Source organism: Lichenostomus cassidix, unplaced genomic scaffold (assembly GCF_008360975.1).
Source record: "Lichenostomus cassidix isolate B80296 unplaced genomic scaffold, HeHo_3.0 HiC_scaffold_44, whole genome shotgun sequence".
NCBI lineage: Eukaryota > Metazoa > Chordata > Aves > Passeriformes > Meliphagidae > Lichenostomus > Lichenostomus cassidix.
In genome coordinates, this window is record NW_028148053.1 from 1095025 (window position 1) to 1120289 (window position 25265).

At 51.9% G+C, this 25265-nt stretch overlaps 3 protein-coding genes and 1 long non-coding RNA gene across 4 annotated transcripts in view; 2 read left to right on the forward strand and 2 right to left on the reverse strand.

Moving 5' to 3' along the window:
• The window catches only part of LOC146420213 (uncharacterized), a 90939-nt gene that overhangs the window by 23823 nt on the left and 41851 nt on the right, over positions 1–25265 (forward strand). The window lies entirely within an intron of this gene.
• Positions 9909–11016, reverse strand: LOC146420215 (uncharacterized). Its single transcript, XR_014849249.1, has 3 exons — positions 10903–11016; positions 10615–10727; positions 9909–10194 (listed from the first exon to the last, which is right to left on the reverse strand). It is a non-coding gene; the product is annotated as an uncharacterized LOC146420215 (long non-coding RNA).
• The window catches only part of LOC146420216 (serine/threonine-protein kinase pim-1-like), a 147013-nt gene continuing 133627 nt past the window's right edge, over positions 11880–25265 (reverse strand). Inside the window, exons 5-6 of the mRNA XM_085048547.1 lie at positions 12245–12421; positions 11880–11986 (exon numbers count right to left, since the gene is read on the reverse strand). Of these exons, the coding sequence (XP_084904673.1) occupies positions 11880–11986; positions 12245–12421 (284 nt within the window). The remainder of the gene's footprint in view (positions 11987–12244; positions 12422–25265) is intronic.
• Positions 19802–20898, forward strand: LOC146420217 (inositol 1,4,5-trisphosphate receptor-interacting protein-like 1). The gene is made up of 2 exons (XM_085048538.1): positions 19802–20639; positions 20783–20898. Exons 1-2 carry the CDS (start codon positions 19820–19822, stop codon positions 20896–20898), a joined length of 936 nt encoding a protein of 311 aa, XP_084904664.1. The 5' UTR covers positions 19802–19819.

Genomic DNA, 25265 nt, shown 5'->3' on the forward strand with positions numbered 1-25265 from the left:
CAGGAATGTGGAGAACTTTTCCAGCCTGCCTGTTCATGGGAAACCAGAGTCCTCTAAAGCCTGGCTCGTTTCTAAAGGTGGTGGTTGTTCACTGTTTTATTTATTGATGAGCCTCTAGCATAGCTATTTTTACCTCTGCTATGACCAGTGTTGCAGACAGTCCCGCTAGCTGCACTTTGGTAGCTGAAACTGCCCACCAGCCTGTAACCATCGATGGAAGATGTTGGGGTTTTGAGTGTTCTGGACTAAAAGCAATAACAAATAGTGCCTTAATGCAGGCTGCCTCTCGTCTGCTCTAGCCCTGTGGATAGAAGTGGAAGCCAGGCTCCAAGTCTGTTTCAAATGTGATTGGACTTATTCTGCTGAAGCAACAAAAATGGACTCCATCATGTATTCACAATGTAAGAATCTTTATAACAACAACAATCTATAGAACGTATTTACATAAAACCTATCTAACAATAAAGTATAAAACATATTTACAGAAGATAACAATTTCTAAAAACTACGTGGAAGAAACAACTGAAGAACAATCTCAAAAAACTTATATACAGGTGGGTGGCATCCACGCCTCACATGGCCGTCAGTCCTGGAAGAAAAGCAAGCAGCACGGTCACTCCAGTCAGGCCCTGAGGGTTTGTTCCCTGTGCCCCCAGGCTGGCACACGCTGGCAGAGCAGGACTGTGCCGCCAGCACTGAGCCCGGCTGGGGCTGGGAGCTGGGCCCAGGTGCTGGGACGGGGCTGGCGTGGGCCAAAGCAAGCGCAGGGCAGGCCGGGGGGAGTGCTTGTGCCACCAGAATCCAGGGATGCCCCGGGTCCCCGTGTTGCTGAGCAGTGCCACCCAGCCCAGCCCCAGCCTGGCGGCAGGGGACCTACTCTTCCTCTGTTAGATTGTTACATCATTGGTTATATGTTACATGAAATACAGTTAAGTGCTGTTCTTTTAATAAGTTATTAATTTTAAGATATAAATTTAGGTTACAGTATAAGTTAAGTTCTGTTGAGTTTGAGGGCTCTCAAGGTCTTAGGCCACATTCATCTCCTCCCTCACTGTCTTTTTTCAGAGGCACTCACACAACACACACACAATGCAAGTTCTCAGTTCATTTCTGGTTTGATTGCCTGGATTTGCTTGGTTTTGTTGTTGCTTTTTTCCCCTTTTTGTGCCTGAACTCTCCAGTCAGGAGCAGAGTGACTCTTGCCAAGGAACTTTGTTGTGCTATTGCTTAATATTAAACCTGGTTTTTGCTGATGCCTTGCTGGGGATTTTTTAAGTGCTCTCAAGCCCTCATTTGTAAGAGGGTGAAGCAGCCCTGGGCCAGGCTCTCCTCCTGGGGGACACGGGGATGCTGCTGGGAGGTCCCTGTCCCCATGTCCCATCCCCCACGGCCCTGTCCCCCCTGTCCCCATGTCAGGCTCTGGGGGTTGATCTCATGGAACATCCTCTGGGGGAGGCTGCAGCACTGGGGGGCAGGAGGGGACCTGGGGGGACAGGGGACCCTGCTGTGCACGAGCAGTGTTGGACTTGTCTGGGGGAAACTGTGAGGTGGGGCTGGGGCAGGGTGACCTCCCCAGTGACCTCACACAACTACACTGTGATGTCACACAGCAACCTGTGATGTCACAGAGCCACTCTGGGATGTCACAGTTCACACTGTGATGTCAAACAATCTGCCCTCAGGTGTCACACCAGCATTCTGTGACATCACAACCTGCTCTGTGATGTGACAACCAAGCTGGGATGTCACCCAGCAACCCTGTGATATCACAACCCAGTCTGTGATTTCACAGCCTTCTCTGTGACATCACACAGCCTGCTCCATGATGTTACAAAGCCACACTGTGATGTCACAGCCTGCTCTCTGATGTCAGACAGAGCCATCCTCTATGATGGCAGAGTCTGCTCTGCAGCCGCACAGCCCTCTTTGTGATGTCACAGCCCACTCTGTGGCACAGCCTGCTTCATGATGTCACATCACCACCATGGGACATTACATCCTGCCCTATCATGTCACACAACCAACCAGTGATTTCACAGCCCAGTCTATGATGTCACAGCCCTCTGTGACCTCACAGCCAACCTGGGATGTCATACAGCCACACTGTGGTGTCACAGTGAGCTCTGTGATGTCACACAGTCCCCTCTCTGATGCCGTAGCTGGTCCATGATCTCACACAACACTCTGTGATGTCACACAGCTCCTTTCTGACATCACAGCTGCTCTGTGGCTCTCTGACACAGCCCCAGAGGTGCCCATGGCTATGACACAGCCCCTCTGGGCCATGGCACAGCCCCTGCCAATGCTGAGCACCTGTGAGCTCTGGGTGTGCCCTGCTGGTGTCCCTGAGATGGCCTGGCAGTGCCCCAGCCCTGCTGGGCTGTGCACAGGAGCTGCTCCTGGGCAGAGCTGTCTCTCTGCAGCGCTGCCGCTTGCCAGGAGCTCCTCTGTGCCAGGAGCCCAGCCCAGCTCAGCAGCACAGCAACAGCACAGGGACTGGAATGAGCCTCGTGGGGCTTTGGTGCTGTTTGCATCAGACTCAGTCCCTCAGAGTGTATGCAAAAACCTTCTCAAGAAGTCAAACACAAATAGAAACATTGAAGTTCCTTGTAGTGTTAATGAGTTCCACTGAGGAACATGACTGAGAAAGTGTCCCATTTGGGGGTTACCCAAATTAAAACACATGTCCTCCCAGAGATAAAGGGTGTAATATCATTTATTTTCAGGAAGCAAGCATTATTATAGACAAAAGCACTGTTCACACGACACACTGGTACATATGATTGGATAAAAGGTACTGTTCATGCGCCTAAACTAACTTGCTAATTGGTTATAAACTTTTAATCACGCTCTTTAAGCATTAGCTAAAGCTCTGTCTATGTGACTGCTTTATCTTGTTTAACATTCTTTTAATGATGCTCACACTCTTGGCTCTTTACATTTCGTTATCTCCTGGGAAAGAGACTTTAGAGTTGGTCACACAGCTTGAATTGAGCTTAAGAAACATATTCATATGGCCTCGCTCTGCGAGCCAGGCTCCAACATGTCCCCAGGCTGCAGTTAGAGCAGAACACTGCAGGCAGGGATGGCAGGTGGGGACAAGCAAGGCAAAGGTGTCTCTGATGCTTAGCAAACCTGGATGTGTTTCATGAATCCAAAGGGCCAAGCCCTGAGCCCCAGCCCCTGGCAAGGCAGATCCTGTCCCTCCCTCATTGCTCAGGGCTCTTCCCGGGGCACTGGGATGTGGGGTTGTGCAATGCCAAGGGCAGGACCATGGGATGGCCCCTGCCAGGCTGCTGGGCAGGGACAAGGAGGCCATGAGGCCCCAGGGCTGCAAGGGTCATTTGTGTTCTGCTGGCCTCAGGGCCAGGGACAGCAGCCATGGCCAAAGTGCTGCACAAGTTGGCTTTGTCAGGGCCTTGCAGCTTCTGCACATCCCTCTGCCCTCTCCAGCCCAGGCTGTCCTATGCTGTCCATGCCCTGTGCCTCTGTCCCTGCAGGCTGTCATCATCCCCCAGCTGCCCCACCTCACTGGCCCTTCTTTCTCTGCCAGCTCTGCGTCCTGCCTGGCTCTGCCTTGGCACACAAAGCCTTGGGCTGACCCAGACTCCTAACAAACCATGGCTCTGCCTTGATTTCCCTCTGGTATTATGCTCTTCCTTAGGAAGTTACTTTATAGTTATGGAGAAATATTTCAAAGAGCTTCTAATAAATCGGCATTCCTATTTTAAAGGGTGTATTTGTCCCTTTAGAGAAGAGGTGATTGCAGCATTCTGTGACTGATATTGATCCAGGGTCTTCCCGAAGGAGGTCTGGCCTGGACAGAGAAGCTGTCCCTTGACGTGGGTGGGGACAACCCTGGTCCTCAAAGCCCAACCCCATCCTGTCTCTCCTCACTCACCTGGGACCTGCTTTGCTTGCACAACTGGCTGCACTCAGGCAAAGAGGGGTTTCTTCTTTTATTTCTTGAAGCAATCTGAAGCTCCTGAGTTTCCCCACTGAAATCAGACACCCTCCTTAAGTGTGTGCCAAGCCCAAGCTGCCACCAAGGAGGTTCCCCTTCCCCAAGGCAGAACCATGCAAGGAATGTTTTAGACACACAGGAAGTTCTACAATAAACCCTAATCCAGGGTTCAGTGAAGGCAGAATTAGAGCAACTGCTGAAGGGCAGATAGGCTTTGAACTCCTTGCAGCTCAAAGCGCCAAGGGGATTGTTGAGAGGTGTGTGAGTGAGCCAAGAGTGAGGGGAAGGGAAATGCAGAGAGCCCTGGAAGTGCTTGTGTGCAGACAGGCTGCTGGGAAGGGCACTGCAGCCCTGCCCTGGGCCAGCTGTGATGCTGGATTCTCATGCCAACCTGCCCTGGGCCACTGAAAGGGGCTGTTGCCATGGCCACTTCACTGACCCCAGGGCAGCAGCCCATTGCTCAGGGCTGGTGTCACTGCCCAGAGCCACAGGGGATCCATGGCTGGGGTTTGTGCCATGGCCACCTGCCCTGTGCCGCGCTGGCTGGGCAGGCGCCGCGGAACCAGCAGCAAAGCCCAGTGCCAGGGCCAAAGGCCAGGTCAGCCTGACAGAAAGGGTCAGTGCTGGAGACTGTTTCCATGGCAACCATCGCTGGGACACCACACCTGGGTCACCTGTCATGGCAGTTGCCAAGGAAACCCCTTGGAGGGACTGATGCCAGGGACACTTGCACTGAGACCCTGCTGGGCTCGGGTGCCATGGCAACCACCATAGGGCATCATTGGTCCAGAGGTTGCCATGGCAACCAGCACAGAGCCCCCTTCCTACTCTCCAATGCCAGGACAACCTGCAGGAGACACTTTGCTGAGGTTGGGTCGATGGCAAACAACCTTTGCCCTGCTGGGATGGGGATTGTCACGGTCAGAAAGGAGCCTGTGGAGCCGTGGTGATGCTGGATGGCCATGGGGTGCTGCTTTGGGTGGGGCAGAGGGAATTTCCTTCCCAGGGCTTCCTTGGGGCTGTGCTTTGGGGCTGTGCTGAGCACAGGGTTGATCACACACAGATGGTTTTGTTCTCACTGAGCTTGCACAGAGCCAAGGTCTTTCCTGCCCCTCGTCTGGCCACGCTGGGGAGGGGCTGGGGGTGTGGGGGAGGTTGGGAGGGGACACAGGGGGACAGGTGACCCCAACTGACCCTGGGGATATCCCAGACCACAGGACATCATGCTCAGTGCATAAAGTGGGGGGAAAAGGAGGAAGGGGGGATATTTGGAGTGATGGTTTTTGTCTTCCCAGGGAACACTTAGGTAGGAGGGGATCCTGTTTTGCTTGTGGTCAGGGTGAGCACCAAAGACACAGACACCAACTGAAGGATTGGCATAATTTATATAATTGGCATAATTTATATAATGCAAAAGTGCAAAGAATTACAAAAGGAGAAGCTCAGCAAAGCACATGATCATTAGCAAATTATCACAAAAGTAGAAGCTCATCAACAATGCACCCAATCATCACCACAAAAGATTGCCTATAATAATTTAGAATGATCCATCACCAGTTACCCTCAGACTTTACCATCACCCAGCCCCACACATCAGCTGGGGAAGCTGTCACAGCCAAGGACTGCAGAGCCACTCTGGACACTGGGAATTCCTGCAGCTGTGTCCACCCACAGGTGAGGCTTCCAACCTCGCTGTGAGAGGGCCCAGCTTGGAGAGTGCTGAACAAACAAACTGACAGCACTTCCAGTGCAGGAACATCTGGATTCATTCTGCTGTTTGGTTTCTCCCAAAGCCTGGCCAGGGCTCAAGGAGGAACCAAGGGAGTTGACTTTGACCATACACCTCCAAGCAAAGCCAGACTGGGCCTTGTCCAGTTTCTAAATACAGAAAGGTAAATACAGGTTTCACCAATGCACAGATACATAGATCATATTGCTAATAATGCTTTGTTAATGAGCAGATAAAAATATAACCTTTGTTTGGAAGGTTAATCAAGAGGTCAGCTTTGGCCCAGGGCCCTGTTTTTCAGGCCTTGATACTTCAATGGGTCCTTTGACCTACAGATGAACTACAACCTTCATAACAATTCTTTCAGTAATAGTCTTAGATTTAGGTGTTAGGCATAAAGGCATTGCCTCTAGTTCTTCAATTAAGTGCTGTTCAAGTTCATTACTCAGAGCTATAATTAACATTCCTTTAAAAACATGCCTAATTAGTTGCTATTCTCTTCTTTTCATGAAATGTCCCTTTTTTCTTGAGACTGTGTTTCTTTTCAGACTAGTCTCATTGCTCCATTTTCCAGTGCAAAGTGTCACAACAACTCTAACATGGAATCATAACACACCAAGTGCACACACTGCAATGACTGTGCATGAGTCAGAGTCCATTGAGAGAGTTCTGCCACCCCATAGCGTGGGCCCTCCAAGGGAATCCTGTTCCTCCCAACATTAGTTGAGAACATACCCAGCCATTAGTTACACTGAGTATTTTGGCTACTTTGATCTTTACATTTTCATAAGAATTTTCATGACTAATCCCTTGCTGAAACTCCAGAGGTGTTTCTGGCAAACAAAGATTCTGGTTGACTATGAAGATACAATTTACAAACATAAGCAGTACTTTAGTGACAAGGTTATTCATTCTTTTTCCTCAATCTCATTCAGGTTAGGAACAATAATTCCATTGTCCATGGAGCTGGCTCCTTTTTAATTCCACAATAATGCCCCCAAGGTCCTTTGCTGTTCAGCTTCACTGTGGTGTCTGTGGGTAACAAGGCTTGGTGGGGTCCTTTCCCCTTCGGCTGGAGAGCTGCCAGCTCCCAGTCCTTGAGGTGCTCCAGGCTCCTGGCTGGAATTCCTGTGGAAGGCACTCAGGGTCACATCAGCCTTCACATGGAGCCCTGTGGATCAGAGCATTTTCCAAAGGGAACGTTGGGGCAAACAGGGAGATTTGGTCTGGCAGGATCTGTGAAACAACATCCTATAACATCTACTTGTTCTCCCATAGAACACTTGGCTGCAGGGACATATTCCCATTGTTCCTGCCGAGGTTTCAGGATTAAAACAGTGTTTTAATTTAATTTCTCTGGAGCTGTTCCATCAGCTGGCTCAGAAGGGCCATTTGGCCTCTGGACCCATACTGTGGCTCCATTATTAGGACTGCTGGATCCAAACCCTTTATCTCCATAAGTAGTACAGATTTGCAGTAGATCTCCTATTTTCACAATTGTTTTTAAAACTACAATATCAATAATCATACTACCCTGTCATGGGGTTGAATAATTCAATCTTGTTCACTATTGTTTAACAGAGTTACTTCAATTTCTCCTTGATAATCTGCATCAATTCCTCCTCCCATGACATGAACACTTTTCAAGGCCAAGCTCCAGTGAGCAGTTATCAAACCAAAGTGTCCTGGAGGAATCTGAATTCCTGTTTTTGTATTGATAACTCACATTTGCTTCTGATTTATCCTAATTAATTCCAATACACAAAGGCCCAGCCCTGCAGCCTCTGGGGTGGCCCTGCAAGGAGCCATCGCACCCAGAACAATTTCCCAGGAAGTCCAAGTCTCACTGTCCATGGCTGGATTTGCAAACTGGGGACAGCAATGCACATCAAGGGGTTTCCATGTCCCCAGTGGGCTCATTGATAAGGACATGGAGCACATCTGTCAGATGGGTTCTCCATCAGGACACATTCCCATCTCCTCATTTTTTCAACTGCTCTTTGAACAACCCCTTCATCTGTTCAAACAGCCCAGCAACTTGTGGACAGTCTGGTATATGAAAAACCCAGCAGCCTTAATCGCTTTATTTCTCACAGTAACAGACAAAGCATTCCACATCACAGTATCACCAAACCCTATAAAAATTGCCAATTTCATCTCTTCCTCCTGTATTTATTGTAAACAATCTCACAATGTTTACCACTGACATTGAGGTCCTGGCCAATCATATTCTGTAAGGTATTTAGAGTTACATTCCCGAGCAGCCAAACCTAACAAATATCAGCATTAAATATATATATGTATATATATAATTATGTTGCGATATTTATATTTATACTTATGTTTATATAAAAAAAGTTTTCATGATATATGAAGTTTTTATTATAATATACCTATGCATAGAGTTATTAATTATGTTATTATTATTTCACTTGCACAGATGAATCTGAGCTCAAGATTAAAAACTCCTTCTGTCACTCCACGTGGGAGCATCCCACCAATGGTTCCTTTTGCTGGTGCTGTTTCCAGTATGCTGTTAAAAAAATCCACGTATGTCTTCCCAAACCTACAAGCTCTTTTCCTTTTTCAAAGCTCAATTTTTGGATGCATTTTAAGACAACCACTGGTTCAGCTGCTTTTAACCAACTTCCCCATTGCTCACACAGTACTCTGACCTCAGCCCACTCCAGAGCCAGCAAACCATAGGGAAGGTCTTCCCGTCCGGGAATTTCGGACAGGACTGATTCCTTACATTTACATATAAAAAGTAACAATTTATTGTGATCTGGACAGACTATGCCAATTTTGTTTTGCCAGTGGGCAGGGCCAGCACCAAAGACACAGACACCAACTGAAGGAATCAGTGCAACTTCCTACTGTTCAAAGCAGCAAAGAATCACAACAGGAGAAGCTCAGCAATGCACCCAATCATTCCTACCAAAGATTGCCTGTAATGATTTAGAAAGAGCCATCACCAGTTACCCTCAGACTTTACCATCACCCAGCCCCACACATCAGCTGGGAAAGCTGTCACAACCAAGGGCTGCAGAGCCGCTCTGGACACTGGGAATTCCTGCAGCTGTGTCCAACCACAGGTGAGGCTCCAACCTCGCTGGGAGAGGGCCCAGCTTGGAGAGTGCTGAACAAACAAACTGACAGCACTTCCAGGGCAGGAACAGCTGGATTCATTCTGCTGTTTGGTTTCTCCCAAAGCCTGGCCAGGGCTCAAGGAGGAACTAAGGGAGTTGACTTTGACCATACACCCCCAAACAAGGGTTTCATATTGGATTTCATGGCTTTGTTTAGCTTCTAAATACAAAAAGGTCAATACATGATTCACTAATTAGTGGATACATCTATCACAATGCTAATGATCATGCATATTTCAGTAATGAATGGATACAAAGATAACCTTTGGTTGGAAGGTTGATGGAGAGGCCACCTTTGGCTCAGGGCCTGTTGTTCAGGCCTCAGTCAGGCCTCTTGTTCAGGCCTTGGCACTTCAGGGATGTGGTTTAGTGCTGGGCTGACAGTGCTGGGTGAACGGCTGGACTTGATGAGCTCAGAGGTCTTTTCCAACAGGAAGGATTCTATAATGCCAGTATTCTATCTGCTGGATTTAGCTTGGTCCATGTTAGCAGCATTAGTTTGCTCAGAAAGTTCCCTCTTGGTCAGCTCTTGAGGCCTAAGGCTTCAGCTCCTTTAGCCCCTGGTGCTGACCTGCTCATGCTGAAGGAGATGACTCAGAGAGAAGAATACAGTTCATCCAATTCTGTAAACAGGAGCATTGTTTGGTGTTGCCTCCTCTCTGCCATTCACACCTTTCAGTGCTCTGAAACAGCCAAGAGCTTTCTTCAAGAGTGCAAGGAAGCAGCTGTTCCTTCTGCCAGGTGTGGCTCTCTCCAGTCTCTGCACTTGACTGCTTTTGTCCCTCTTGCTGTGCCCTCTGTTCCCCCTCTGCTCACTGGCTGCTGCCCAGGACTGTGGAACTGGCCCAGATCAAGTGCTCGAGAGCCTCATTTCTCTGCCCTTGGAGCTGCCTGGGCACAGCAGCCTTTTCCATCTGCAAGCTCCATATGGACAGGGAGTGCCCAGCTCCGTTCCTTGCACAACCTCCAGGAGCCCAGGGCCTGCCATCTCAAGTCCCTGCTGGCACTGAGGGCTCCCAGGTGCCTCAGGCTGCTGTGACACCACTGCAAACAGGAGGCAAGAGTGGCAGGGGCTGTGCTCAAAGTCACCTCCTTTTGCTGCTGCTGCTGCTGCTGCTGCTGCTGCTTTGGGGTCATTTGTCCAGCCCTGCCCCAGACTCAGGGATCAGCTCCAGGCCCTGCTGCTGCTCCCTCGGGATCAGCCACAATCTGGTTGTTGCTCTCAATGCCAGCAGAAGCAGTGGCTGAAGCAGCAGGTGCTGACAGTGCCCCAAGCCCCAGGGCCAGAGGGAAGGGAGCTGCTTCACACGAGAACCAGGAGCAAAGGGCATTTCGTTTTTACGACATGTTTTCTGGTTTAAGAAAAAAAAAGGGAAAAGAAAAAAATAGATGAAATATGAAAGTTAAAACCAAAACTCAGGTGTGTAGTTTAAAATCTTCTGTAACTTTGGATTAAGAGGTAACTGATCTTTTGTAAAAGAGAACTCAGTTATTTACTTTGTCAATGTGCTGATAGCATGGATCTATCTTACTGACCCTCAGCAGCCTTTTTTAATAGATTTTGGGGTTTGTTTCCAATATTGTTATTTTAAATTGTGGTTGAAGCAATAGGAAATTGATTGTGCCCTGACAGCTCCGAGCAGGACTGGGAATCTAAACTCTGCCAAACCTCAGTTCCTCTGGAAGATGCCCTTCCTTCTCACCCTGTGAATGAGATGTACATTCCCTCTGAAATTGTCAGTGGTTTCATAAAGATGCAAAGTCCCACTTACAGCTTTTTGCTCTGGTTTGGAAGTGGAGAAGGACAATTCTTCATCCATCACCTCCAGACTGCACTGCCTTGGGAACACAGCCCACTCGCCAGGTTTGACTCACTCGTGGCATTCTAGAGGAGGAAGAAAGTGCAATTGAACAATTCCAACCCAAAAGGATTGAAGGGTGGGACAAACATCCTGTGAAGATACAGGCACTCTGCTGGGACTGTGGAGTGTTTGGGTTCTGGCCAATTGGATGTGTATCCCTCACTGCAATCTCTGGGCCTGCAGGAGAGTCTCACTCACCTGCACAAGCAGAAAGCTCTGTCGGTGTGCTCAGAACAGGCTCGTCTGATGCAGAGCTGTCAGAGCAATGGGAGGGCAGAGCAGGCCCAGCCGTGCCCAGGGCTGAGCCCCAGCAGAGCCCTGGCAGAGCCCAGAGCAGCCTCAGCATCCGCAGAGCTCAGCTGGAAGGAGAGAAACCAGAAACTGCCCATCAGCTGAAGGCTCCTGTCCCCCTTGTCCCAGCTGCTCGCAGTGCCCAGGCCATGCTGGCTGTGCTCAGAGCTGTGCCCAAACCTCCCCATCATTGCTGCCTCTGGGAGGAGAGCAGGAGGGCAGGACATGTGCCCAGCCTCCAGCCAGCCGTGGCAGATCCACCTCCTCAGCAGCTGCCCAGAGCCAAAGAGCAGCTTGGCAGACAATTGAAGAATTCTTTGCATCCACCCCAGCAAAAGGGGAAACTTTGCTGCCCAGCCAGGCTGTGCAATGCCCAGAGCATCCCCTGGCTGGGGACTCACCTGCACATTAGGTCTGGAGTGTGTCTTTGCAGAAGGTGCCAGAATCAACATCAATTATCTTCAGCTACAGATGGCCAGGTTGAGGAAGAGGTGCTACTCCTTGAAGTTGTCCTGGGCGTCTTCAGCAGCAGCCCATCTGGTCCAGCTTCTCCAGGGGCTCCTGGAGGTCCAGCTTCTCCAGGGGCTCCTGCTCCTTCCCTGGGGGCTACACCAGGCTGTCAGTGTTCTGCCCAGGGCCCCAGACAACAATGAACCAGGACAAGCAAAACCAGGGCAGATGGTGGCCACCAGTGCTTGCCAGAGCACATCTCCAGCTCAGCTCCAGCACAAGAGCTGTGAGTTCCCTTCTGATGATCCCTGCTCAGAGCTACAAGCAGGTCAAAAAACGTCTGGTTTTCTTTGCTTCTAATTGCCAAGAGATGTGTGGAACTGTTACCTGCCAGGCCCCTGGATCAAACTGTGCACATGGATCTCTCCCATCTTCTAGGGCAGATGAACACCATGCATCCATGGATCATCGAAGAGTTGTTCCAATGATGGCCTGTCCAAGGGTTGCATGGACAAACATCTCTTAATAATATCTTGGCACTCTGAGGAGAGAAACCAGAAACTGCCAGTCAGTTGGAGAAGGCTCCTTTCCACTTTTCCCTCCCCGCTCCCGTGCCCAGGCCATGCTGGGTGTGCTCAGAGCTGTGCCTAAACTTCCCCAGGAATTCTTTATTTTGGAGGAGAGCAGGAGAGCAGGACATTGGCCACCTCCTCAGCAGCTGCCAGAGCAGGATGCTCATGAGCCTGCTGCTCTCTCCCAACACTGGGATTCCCCCTATGCCATAGAGAATAGGATTTACCTTGAGAGAGCTGTCGTGGGAACAAGATCTGCCCCCAGATGATCTCCTGGCCCCTCCTGAATGGGTGCTTCCCGCAGACCATCTGGTACAGCAGGATACCCAGGGACCAGACTGTTGCTGCCTCGCCGATGTAGCATCTGAGCTGGGTCCATTCTGGTGGGCTGTAGGACAGGGTTCCTATGGAATACAGATGGAGTTCATCAGGGGATGCTGCTGCTCCCAGAGCCTCACCCCAGCATCCCTGGGCATGCAGGGGCTGCACCAGTGGCACATGGGGTGACCTGCTGCCCTCTCACCAGCACCTGGGACTTGTGTACAAACTTGGGGCTGGAAAAGAAGCCACTGGGGCTGGAAGTGGGCAGCAGAAGCCCTGGGAATGCCCAATCATGACATGCAAATGAAAAACCCACCCAGTGGTGGGGAAAAACCACTCTCCTCCCTGCCTGCATTGCCCCCATAAAACATTACTAAGCCAAGGCAAACAAGGGGAGTGGAGCAGTCCAAGCCCTTCCTCGCCTGCACACCAAACCAGCCAGGGCACAGGGTCTGACCCCCCTCACTGCTACCCCATGGGGGTTTTTGTCAGGCTGGCTGCCCCTGCCCCAGCCCCAGCCCAGGACAGAGTGGATGCTGAAGGCTTTCGGCAGGGCCAGGAGCTGGTCCTCCCACCCAAAAGCAACTTGGCTGAAAAAGCAATCCTATGACCTGCAGCAAATGGGGAAATCCCTGGTGCTACACCCAGGCTGGGCCATGAGGTGCCCAGGAGCAACCCCTGGGATGGCTCACCTGCAAATTTCGTGTAGACTGTGTCCTGGAGGAAGGTGCCAACGCCAAAGTCAATCAGTTTCAGCTGTTCAGTGCACAGGTCAACGATGATGTTGCAAGGTTTGATGTCTCGATGGAGGACCCCGCAGCTGGTGCAGTGCCGCACTGCCTCCAGCACCTGGCAGAACAGCTCCTGAGCCTCCTCCTCCGGCAGGAACCCGCGAGCCAGGATGAAATCACGCAGGTCCTGACAGTGCTCCGGACGCTCCATCACCAACAAGAAGCTGGTGGGGCGCTCAAACCATTCCAGGAGCTGGACGACACCGTGGAACCCAGTGGACACCTTGTCCAGCAGCACGATCTCCAGGGGCGCACGGGTGCCATTGGGCTGCAGGAGGACCACGATGTCATCAGTAGGGCTGAGGCCATGCCAGGGCTCTGGGACCCCTCAGCCAGCCCGGGATGCTCTGCGTCCCCCGCTCACCCCACACCCGCTCTAACTCCCTCGAGCCGTCCTGGCGGCTCCCACCCTGCCAGGCCCCGGCTTATCCCCACGCGGCACGGCCCGGGATCTGCCGCTGGCCCCGCTCACTCACCAACTCGCCCCAATAATGGATGCGGTTCCGGGACACACATTTGATGGCGACCTGCGAGCAAGAGAGAGCGACGGACTGAGCTCGCCGCCCGCCCTGCCGAGTCCTACCCTCCTCCTCCTCCTCCTCCTCCTCCTCCGCCCGCCGCCAGCCCCGCCACTCACCGGGGCGCCGTCCGCCAGCCGCGTCCCCGCGTACACGCTGCCGAATCCTCCTTTCCCCAGCAGCTCACCCAGCTGGTACCGCTCCTGCAGGGCCTCCTGCGCCTTCCCTGCGGGCGACACGCGGCCGTCACCGCTCGGCCCGGGGCCAGACACGGCCCCCGACCGCCTGTGCACCGCCCCGGGCCGGGCATCCCCCTCTGAACGGGGCACGGGCGGCTCGGGGCCGGCGGCCGGACTGCCGAGCGGCGGAGCTCGGGCCGGGGAAGGAGCAACGGAGGCGGCGGGAGCGGCCGAGCCGTGTGTGTCCTCCGCGGGCCCCGGGAGGAGCCGGTAACGGGGCCGGAGCTGGGGCCAGGGTCGAGGCCGGGGCTGGAGCTGGGGCTGGGGTCGGGGTTGGGGCCGAAGCTGGGGCCAGGGTCGAGGCCGGAGCCGCGGTCGGGGTCTGGACTGCACCCTGCGTCGGGGCCGGGGCCAGGCTCGGGACAGGCGGAGCCAAAGGGTGACGATGCTGCCCCAGACCCAGCCACTGATGCCCGCACAGCAGCGCCATAGCCACGATGGCGAGAGCCGGGCGGAGGCGAGAGCGCGGTGGGACGCCCAGGGGCGGGAAGGGGGCAGCCCCGGCCGGGGCTGGGGGCGAGCCTGGGGCATGGCCCGGGATGGCAGGGGGAGAGGGGCACCGGGAAAGGAGGGGACACAGGGAAAGGGACAACGGGAGAGGCTGCGGGACAGGGGGAGAGGGAGAGGACAAGCGGGAGAAAGGGAGGGAGAGGGTCGTAGAATCTCTTCTTTCGCTTCTGCTGTCGCCGCTGCCGCCGCTGCTGCCGCTGTCGCCGCTGTCGCCGCTGCAACTGAAGCTCCGGGGCCGTTTGTCCGAGTGGCCGTTTGTCCGGGTGGCCGTTTGTCCGAGTGGCCGTTTGTCCGTTCCCCGCTCGCCCCCGCGCGCCCCATGGCCGAGCCCTGCGCGCTCCCGGGGGCAGCCCCTGAGTCTGTCCAAACACGGGAACTTTGCCGTGTTCAGCCCACATCCAGAGGCTTGACTGCTGCACAGTGGCACAGCAATCCCCTTGGCTGCTGTTGTGCATTGTCCCTGCTGAGGGTCAAACACTACCGGGGCACATTCCCTGTCTCTAGAATTCATTCCCAACCCAAGCACTGCACTTATGTCTCCAGCATTGCTTTCCAAGAAAAACGGGGGAAGACAAACTGTGTTTAACTCATGGTATTTCAGGGAGTCTAAAACTTGCTAAGCCATAGATCTTCGAGGTGAGATCCATTTGCTTAATGGCATGGAGAAGTAGTGCAACATGGAAAAGGGGAGCATAGAAATAAATAGAGGAAAACATCGTGGATTGTTTCTTTACATTTTCATTTCACTTCTTGAAAGCTGTTTCAGTTTTCCAGGAATCTTCTTGTGTTGGTTTGAAAACAAACCAGTGGGAGATCACAAGTCAAGATTGAAATTAAAAATAAGTGAAATAATACAAGGAAAAGCACTGACAAAGTCAGATACAACCTAACACCCTGTTAGGGTGGTAGTAGCAGTCCAACTGAAGTAGTCCAGTTGAAGCGGTGATCCTGTGAAGGTCTAATCTCCAGCTGAAGATCCAGTGGTAGCTCTCGTCCTCTGGGAACCCAGTAGACAGGGCTAGCTCAGGCAGTTCCAGGGCCAGGTTATATCCAGGTGGGAACACCTGGTTCCTCCCTCCTGGGCAGAGCATCCCACAATGGGATGAGATAAGTCCATGAGTCACACGGTGGGTCCCTCATGGCCCATTACCTGTCATGCGGGGTGGGTCATTAGCAGCTGGTAACAGCTAAGGGATGGCCCATTGCCTGTCATCCGGAGTGGGTCATTAGCAGGTGATAGCAGCTAACAGCCCACAGCTGGTGGTAATAGAATACTTAACTACATCTATATTGCAACCTAGGATACTTCTCCACAGTCCTGTTTGCTCTTTTCAGGAACCTTTCCTGGAGGGAATGAATTGCAGGGATTATTGGGCTGCGCTGGCCCTGGCCGGGTGCCAGGTGCCACCAAAGCTGCTCTGTCACTGTCCTCACAGGTGCAGGACACAGAACTCAGGAGGAAAGGCTCGTGGGCTGGGATAAGGGCAGGGAGAAGTCACTCACTGGTCACTGTCATGGGGACAACAGACACAAGTTAGGGAAATTAAGGGAATTGAATTCCAAGCAAATCACAGTATGAGAAGGAGAACTAAAACAAACCCAAAAAAACCACCTTGCTCACCCCTCCCTCCTCCCAGGCTCCCAGCCTCCACTTGCAGCTCCTCTGCTCTCTCTGCACAGGAAATACGTCACCAGCCACAAACTTTGTTTTTGCCTCATCCTGGGAACTCTTCCCAGAGAGGAAGAACTTTCTCCAGCAGAAATTTAGAGCACAGCAGCATTTGAGGCTCAGGGTGTTTCTCCTGCAGCTCCTTGTAGGTCTCCTCTTCCCATGCTGGGTCTCCTGCACCACAGAACTCTGCCAGATGCAGCTTTACAAATGTCAGCTCAAGGTCTGGATGTTCCTGAACAATTTGCTCGAGGTCCTTGGGGGCTGCATCCAATCCATTCTTCTTGTCTTCCCCCTTTGCATGGAGCCAGTGGATCTGCTGGCCCCTGGCCAGGGCCTGGCAGAGCAGGTGGAACCTGGGTCCTGCTGCAGGAGCTGGGGGAGCTCCAGGACTTGCTCTGGCCGCTGGGGCAGCCACAACACAAGCCGTTGCCAGCCAGGAGCCGAGGGCTCCGTGTGGCTCTGCAGGACCTTGTCCCTGGGGCTCGTCTGGATCAGCGCGGGCAGCTGGGCTGCACTTGGCTCCGTTTGTGTCCCTGCTTGCCCTGGGACAGCAGCTGCCCAGCGCCCAGGGGACAGCAATGGCACTGGGGCAGTTTGGGGTGAGGTTCAGTGTCTGTGCCTGGCATAAATCCCAAATCCTTCCCGAAGGAGCAGAGAGTGCTGACAGAGCACAGGATGCTCTGCTGAGCACGGGATGGACCAAGGGTGATGTGAGACAAAGCTGGGATGGGAGTCAGAAATAAAAAGAAGAGGATGAGCAGGCAGGAGAGGAGGAGGAGAGACAGAGGAGGAGGAAGAGCGGGTGAGGAGGAGGGGTGGAGGAGGGGAGCGGGAGGAAGAGGAGGGCCAGAGGAGCAGAAAGAGAAGCAGAAGAAGCAGAAGAAGCAGTCACCACGTGCGTCCATCGCTCTTTCTGTCCGCAACCCTCGGCCCGAGAGCATCGCCCTTCTCGGGGCATCCCGCAGGTGAGCGGGCAGGGGGAGCTCGGCCCAAATATCTTGGGCGGTGCCTGGGGTTCTTTTTGGGAGAGGGGGATTTCGGACCTTGTAGGACACCAGATCCGAGACCCAAATAACTTTGGTTGATCCTGGGAGGGTTGGTTTTTTTTGTGTACTTTGGTGGGGGCGGGAGGAGGGGGGGGATGTTTGGATCTCGCAGGACTCCAAATGTGAGTCGCAAATGCTCCTTGGGAAGATATTGGGGAGTAACCTAGACGTGAGTTTTTCGGGGGTCGTGGTGGCGGCTGCAGGGAGAAATGGGATGGGATGGGATGGGATGGGATGGGATGGGATGGGATGGGATGGGATGGGATGGGATGGGAGGGGATGGGAGGGGATGGGAGGGGATGGGAGGGGATGGGATGTAGACTGGGGAGTGGGATGAAGTCTAGGGAAGGGGGAGGAGTGGGATGGGGCCGGGATGAGGCAGCCGAAGGTTGGGGGTGATGAAGCCGGGGGACCCCACTCCTTAGGGGCTTGCGGGGTATCTGGCAGCTCTGAGGGCGTTTTGGGGTACCCCTGATCCTTCGGGGGTGGCGCTGGCAGCGGGGGGACACGTGGCTCCGGCACCTCTGGACCCCACCTGCGCTCCCCCTTGCTGTCCTGGCAAGCGGGGGCCGAATGCGGGGGGAGCCCCGCGGGCATTGCCCGGCCCTGCCCGGCACGGCTGATGCCGCCCGCCCGCGCTGCGCACTGCTCCGGACTGGTGCTGCCAGTGCCGCGCGGGGCGGGGCCGCTTTGGGGACCCCCCAGGGCAGAGCGCTTTGGGCTGCTTTGGGGCTTTGGGCACCTGCAAGTTTGCTTGAGTTCAAGGAGATTGTTCACCAGCCCAGATTCACAACTGGTGCGATTTACCAATAGGAGAGGTCAGGCTGAGATCAATAAAATCTTACACGATCCAGATTCTGCAATTTTGCATTTTATTCAAGTAAGAACAAAGCATTTGCAGGCTTGCCAGTGATAAATACACTAACTGTGGGACCGTTACTATGTGTCCCAACAGATAGTGACACTGTATATAGCTGTATTTCCATAGGAAAATACGGTATATTAGACATGATATGCATTAGATATATATTTAAGAAATATATCTATGTAATAAAAATCTTGCCTGTCAGAAATTCACAGACTTCAGAGTGTTTATATGTGGCATAACATATAGTGACACGATATATATGCTAAATTTATATTGGTTTAATATATTATTTATTATAATGATTTTCAGTGTTTAAATTTATACATGTTTGCTATATATTTAATTTTAAATATATGATTCTGGGTAATGATGTAATATTTAGATATACATAATATTTTCTTGTATTTAAATATTATTTATTGTATTATTGTTTTGGATTAAATACAATATGTGTATAATATCTATTTTACAAATATGTCTTTTTAATAAAAGTCTTGCCAGTCATAAATGCAGTAACTACAGAGCATTAATATATGTCACAGAAATCACAACAGGTAGTGAAATTATACATGTGCTAAATCTTTTCATAAAATTAATGGTACTAATAAAATATCTATATAATATGTATCTATGTGTACACCAGGGCCACTCGGATTGGCTGAGCTGGGCTGGGGACAAAGAGTGGGGCTGGCCTGGCTGTGATGCGCTGTGGCACCTGTGACATCACGGGGGATGTGTCACAATGGGGGCAGCTATAAAAGGCCCCAGCAGGCAACGCTGCCTCGGCAGAGCCCGGGCAAGCGGTGAGTGCTCACGTGGCAGGGAGGCTGGGCTGGACAAGGGCTGGGGCAGAAACACTGCACCCGGGGGTGGGTTCTCCCCGTGCATGCAGGGACAGCCCCTCACAGGGGAGCCTTGGGCAGGGCACGCTGCTGCTGCTGCTGCTGCTGCTGCTGCTGCTGCTGCTGCTGCTGCTGCTCCTGGTGCAGCAGGACAGGCCTTGCTTCGTGCCAGCTCTCTGGGGCCCTTTCCTTCCTGCCCCCACATCCCTGTGATTCCCACCCCTGCTGCCCCCACTGCCAGCTGCCTCCCTCCCAGCCCTACTCAAGGCCTTCTCTCTATCCTTCTGCAGACCATGTTTTCCTGGTGCTTCCTTTTCTGGCTCTTAAAAACTCTCACTCAGTACCTCCAGCCTGTGGATGATGGCTTGGATGAGGAGGAGCTCCTGCGCATGCAGGCACGTGTGAAGTACCTGAAAGAGGAGAAGATTCGGCTGGAGCAAGAGTTGGAGCAGCTGAGACTGAAGCAGAGTGGCTCAGCCTGGGGAGACCTGCTGGTGTCTGACTTGCAGCTCTGGGCATTTGCTGGGCTCCTGGTCCTTCTTTTGGCAGTATGGTTTATCTGGAGGAAAAGGAGCCTGAGGAGAGAGGAGCATGAAGAACAAAACAATGGAGCAAATGAAGAAGACGATGCTGGAAATCAAGTCATGAATATTGCTGCAAATGCACAGAACAATAATGATGCCAATGAAATCGAAGAAGACCAGGAATCTGATGATATTGGAAGGATTCTAATGGAGCACCTACAGTGGCCTGTACAGGACCTGAAGACAGGCTGCAAGTGAACAACTAACCTGATGGACGATTTCATAAATTACGCTGGACGCATCTTATCTAACACTTTCCACCCGATGCTGGAATGAGCCATTGGGGTTGGCAGTGCCTTCGAGGGTTGGAGTCCTCGTGAGGAGGATGTTGTGTATCGCTTTGTTGTACCCATGACTCCTCCCCAAGGGCATTCCTTCCACCTGGAGATGTCCACTGCAAGGCGGGGACACATGAGGAACTTCCGTGTCCGCGTGGAGCTGGAGTGCACCTGCACAAGGGAGCAGCAGGCTGAGAACATGCTGTGCTTCCTCCACCACCCCGAGGAGGAGCTGAAGAGCAATCAGGATCCCAGCCTCCTTCACACCCTCTGCACTGGCTCCTACCTCGATGTGCAGAAAACAGCCTGCTGGTTCTACGTACTGCTGAGAGCAATCTGGCCAGCTTTGCCTCAGTCACACCACTGGCAGTTAGTGCTGCTGCCCTACCCACGCTCCTGCCAATTCAAGGTGACCAATGGCAGAGAAAGCTTTCGAATTGAGATGCTGTTTAGGGTGCAGCGAGGCAACTCAGACATCTTTGTTAGCAGCCAGTCTAGAGAGCTCCTCACCCCAAGCACATGGTGGCCTGAGACCTACGCCGTGGCAGAGATGAAGTTCTTCAGGCACATCGCCAGGCAGGCTCCCCCTGACAGCTTGCACCTCAAGTGCCTGCAGTTCTTCACCCGTCTTCAGCTGGGTTTTGGCTTTTCCACCTATACCACAAAGACCATTGTCATGTACATGCTGAACATTTTACCTGTGTCACAGTGGCGTAGGAGAGATTTTGTGAGACGACTTCTGGATATCAGTGAGGCCCTGCGCTCATATGTGGAAGTGAGACACCTCAACCACTTCATTGTGGGCAACCGGAGGCTTCCTGAGGAGATCACTTTGCCCCAGGATGTGCAAATGGCTGAGTCACTCAATCTCTTCCATCATTTGGTGATGGATCCAGTTGCCCACTCCTACGCAAAGAGTAATTACATGGATCTGCGACAAGAATCCTTTACAGGTACCATTGAAAGAACACTTAAAGGAGAAGAGGATATGTACAAAGACTCTGGCAAAGGCCCCACAGCCTCTCCTGCTGCCTCAGCAGCTGGAGGGCTATGGGAGGGTTTATTCCATTTCCTATCATTCCATTTCCAAAACCAGTCACCCAGATCCACATGAAGCCCTACTTGCATACGACCTTTCCCACTCCTAAGAATGCAAATGAGGAGAGCACATGCCTTACACGCATGGCCAAAGTCACCAAACCCCACCTGTAACATGCAGTTGTTCCAGCCCTTTAGGAAAGGCCAAAAATGACAGTATGAAGGAAGTGGGAATGTGGGGCAGAAAAAGAAATAAGAAACTGGGGAAAAAACACTGAGAGGACAAACTAGCTCTGCTAGCCCAGGATTAGACAATGGACTGTGTCTCTCCTTGTCCCCGCAAGGGACACCTTTAGGTCAGCATTGTACCAACTGCGTTGGAGCTGACCTTGAAATCTCATATATATAAGTACCAAGATTTTTTAATTTCCTGGAAAAATATATATAATGTATACCTATTATAACTACATGATAAAGTTAATAAAACTATTTTAAATAGTTTATTAGGTATCATAAATAATACCAAAATTCAATCCAAGAAAACCATATACTAAAATGCATATTATCAAAAGTAAGAAATAGGTACTTAATCTATCATGATGAATATTAATTATAAATATTTGACAATGTAATTATGATTAAACAATAACAATATAGCCACTGTCCTAGGTTGCAATATTGATGTAGTTAAGTATTCTATTACCACCAGCTGTGGGCCATTAGCTGCTATCACCCACTCCGGATGACAGGCAATGGGCCATCCATTAGCTGTTACCAGCTGCTAACGACCCACCCCGCATGACAGGCAATGGGCCATCAGGGACCCACCGTGTGACTCATGGACTTATCTCATCCCATTGTGGGATGCTCTGCCCAGGAGGGAGGAACCAGGTTGTTCCCACGTGGATATAACCTGGCCCTGGAACTGCCTGAGCTAGCCCTGTCTACTGGGTTCCCAGAGGACGAGAGCTACCACTGGATCTTCAGCTGGAGACTAGACCTTGACAGGATCACCGCTTCAACTGGACTACTTCAGTTGGACTGCTACTACCACCCTAACAGGGTGTTAGGTTGTATCTGACTTTGTCAGTGCTTTTCCTTGTATTATTTCACTTATTTTTAATTTCAATCTTGACTTGTGATCTCCACTGGTTTGTTTTCAAACCAAGACATATTTTGGCGCCCAACGTGGGGCTCGACCTGGGGAAACTCAGAAATCCTATCACCATGATGCTCAGCTTATCTATATGGGTACTGTATCTCGCTCTCTATATTTTTCCTCAAATGGGATACTATCTGCCCGTCATATTGCTCCTGTTGCGACCAGGGAATGGCATGAGAATTGCTCTATTGGTTTATTATGCCTATGGCATGGTTACCTGTGAGGCAATGAACACCATTCGTTATATATACTCGACTTTGTCTGCCTGGCCTAACCTGAGCTGCTTCGTCTGGGACCTGCTCAGCAATCGCACCCAGCCTCTGGGGCTAGGAAGAGAGAGCGGTTTCTTCCAACATTTCAGGTCAGGCACAGCCGTCCTTGACAATATTGAGTTCTCCCTGGATGCTAAGGATGGCATAATCTTCCTGTCAGTTCTGTTTTCTTTTTTCTCTGCGACCAGCACTGTGTACCTCATGCTGAAGAACAGAACAATACTTTGTCTTCTTGAGGAGGAGAAACGAAGCAAATCAGCACAGTTGAAGCCGGTAGCAGTTGCCCCCGTCCAGAAAAAGAAATCCAAGAGCAAGTCAGTCCGCACAGCGACTGATGAGGATGCGGCAGGACCATCTCACCCAGCAGAAGAGACAGAGCCGGAGATCATCACTCGCTCTCTATCCCTGGGGGAGCTGCGGGATCTACGGAGGGAATTCACCCGGCAGGCAAACGAGTCCATCTTAACCTGGCTGCTCCGGATCTGGGATGCCGCCGCTAATGACACCATTCTGGACAGAATTGAGGCCAGGCAACTGGGATCCCTGTCCCAGGATGTGGTTATTGACCAGGGGATTGGGAAAACCCAGGAAACTCTCAGCCTCTGGCGGCGATTGCTGGCGAGTGTACGGGACAGATACCTGTGCAAAGAAGACCTCCAGATGCACCAAAGAAAATGGAACACAATAGAACAAGGTATCCGATGCCTGAGGGAATTGGCCGTGCTAGAGATCATTTTCTCGGACAACGAGAGATTCCCCAAGAGCCCAGATAATGTCCGGTGCACTTCCCAAATGTGGCTAAGATTTGCGCGGCTCGGACCAGAGATATACTCTCGTTACCTGGCAACACTGCAGTGGAGGGAAGGCGAAGACCAGGTGGGCGTATTAACAAACAAACTGAGAATTTATGAGGACACTGTCACCGCCCCACTACGCACCCAGGTCTCATCGGTAGAAACAAACCTGGCTGAGCAAGTCCGGAGGTTGATTGAAGAGAGCCATCAGAAACTAAGGAAAGAGCTCACAGAAAGATTTTTCCATGCCACACCAAAACCAACCCGAGTCTCTGCCATCAGGAGCAGACGTACTCCAGTCAGGGAAAGAAAACAAACTCCACGACGTGACCTCTGGTTTTTCCTGCAGGAGCATGGGGAAGACATGAGAAAGTGGGATAGGAAACCCACCTCCTCCTTAGCAGCCCGGGTACGTGAATTGAAAAAGGAAACATCCACTTCAGGAGGCTCATCTAGGTACAACACTGCCCCAGTCTCTTGTGGACAGAACTCCAGACAGAATGGAAGTGATAATATGACTGATCCTCTTGAAGGAACCTCAGGAACACATTTACAGAAGAACATCGTGCACCAAAAACAGGATTAGAGGAGCCCTGCCTCTAGCCAGGTAGAGGAAAGGGATAATCGGATCTATTGGACTGTGTGGATCCGATGGCCTGGCACGTCTGACCCACAAAGATACACGGCTTTGGTTGACACCGGCGCTCAATGCACCCTGATGCCATCCAGGTATGTGGGGACCGAATCCATTTCTATTTCTGGGGTGACAGGAGGATCCCAGCAGCTGACTGTACTGGAAGCTGAAGTGAGTTTAACTGGGAAAGAGTGGCAGAAACACCCCATTGTGACTGGTCCAGACGCCCCATGCATCCTCGGCATAGATTATCTCAGGAGTGGATATTTCAAGGACCCGAAGGGACATCGCTGGGCTTTTGGGATAGCAGCTGTAGAGACAGAAGACATAAGACAACTGAATACCCTGCCCGGTCTCTCAGATAACCCATCTGCTGTAGGACTACTGAGAATTGAAGAACAGCGGGTACCAATTGCTACAGCAACAGTGCATCGCCGGCAATACCGCACTGACAGAGACTCTGTGGCCCCCATCCATAAGATGATTCGGGATCTGGAGAGCCAAGGGGTGGTCAGCAAGGCTCACTCACCTTTTAACAGCCCTATATGGCCGGTGCGTAAGTCCAGTGAAGAATGGAGACTGACGGTGGATTACCGTGGCCTGAATGAAGTCACACCACCACTGAGTGCTGCTGTACCGGACATGTTGGAACTTCAGTATGAGCTGGAATCCAAGGCAGCAAAGTGGTATGCGACCATTGATATTGCCAATGCCTTTTTCTTCATTCCTCTGGCAGCAGAGTGCAGGCCTCAGTTTGCTTTCACCTGGAGAGGTGTGCAGTACACGTGGAACCGACTGCCCCAGGGGTGGAAGCACAGTCCCACCATCTGCCATGGACTGATCCAGGCTGCACTGGAAAAGGGTGAGGCTCCAGAACATCTGCAGTACATTGATGACATCATTGTGTGGGGGGACACAGCAACGGAAGTATTTGGGAAAGGAGAGAAAATCATCAGAATTCTCCTGGAAGCCGGTTTTGCCATCAAGAAGAGTAAAGTCAAGGGACCTGCCCGAGAGATCCAGTTCCTGGGAGTAAAGTGGCAAGACGGACGGCGTCAGATTCCTTCTGAGGTCATCAATAAGATCACCGCGATGTCTCCACCAACCAACAAGAAGGAGACGCAAGCTTTCCTAGGCGCCATAGGCTTTTGGAGAATGCACATCCCTGAGTACAGCCAGATCGTGAGTCCTCTCTACCTCATAACCCGCAAGAAGAACGATTTCCACTGGGGCCCTGAACAGCAGCAAGCCTTCACCCAGATCAAACAGGAAATCGCTCATGCGGTAGCCCTTGGACCAGTCAGGACAGGACCAGAGGTAAAGAATGTGCTTTACTCTGCAGCCGGGAGCCATGGTCTGTCCTGGAGCCTTTGGCAGAAGGTGCCTGGCGAGACCCGAGGTCGACCACTGGGATTCTGGAGTCGAGGTTACAGAGGGTCTGAAGTCAACTACACTCCCACCGAGAAAGAAATCTTGGCAGCTTACGAAGGAGTCCAAGCCGCCTCAGAGGTGATCGGCACAGAAACACAACTTCTCCTTGCACCCCGACTGCCAGTGCTGGGGTGGATGTTCAAGGGAAGGGTTCCCTCTACCCACCCTGCCACTGATGCCACGTGGAGCAAATGGATTGCCCTCATCACACAGCGCGCCCGTATTGGAAACCCAAATCGCCCTGGGAT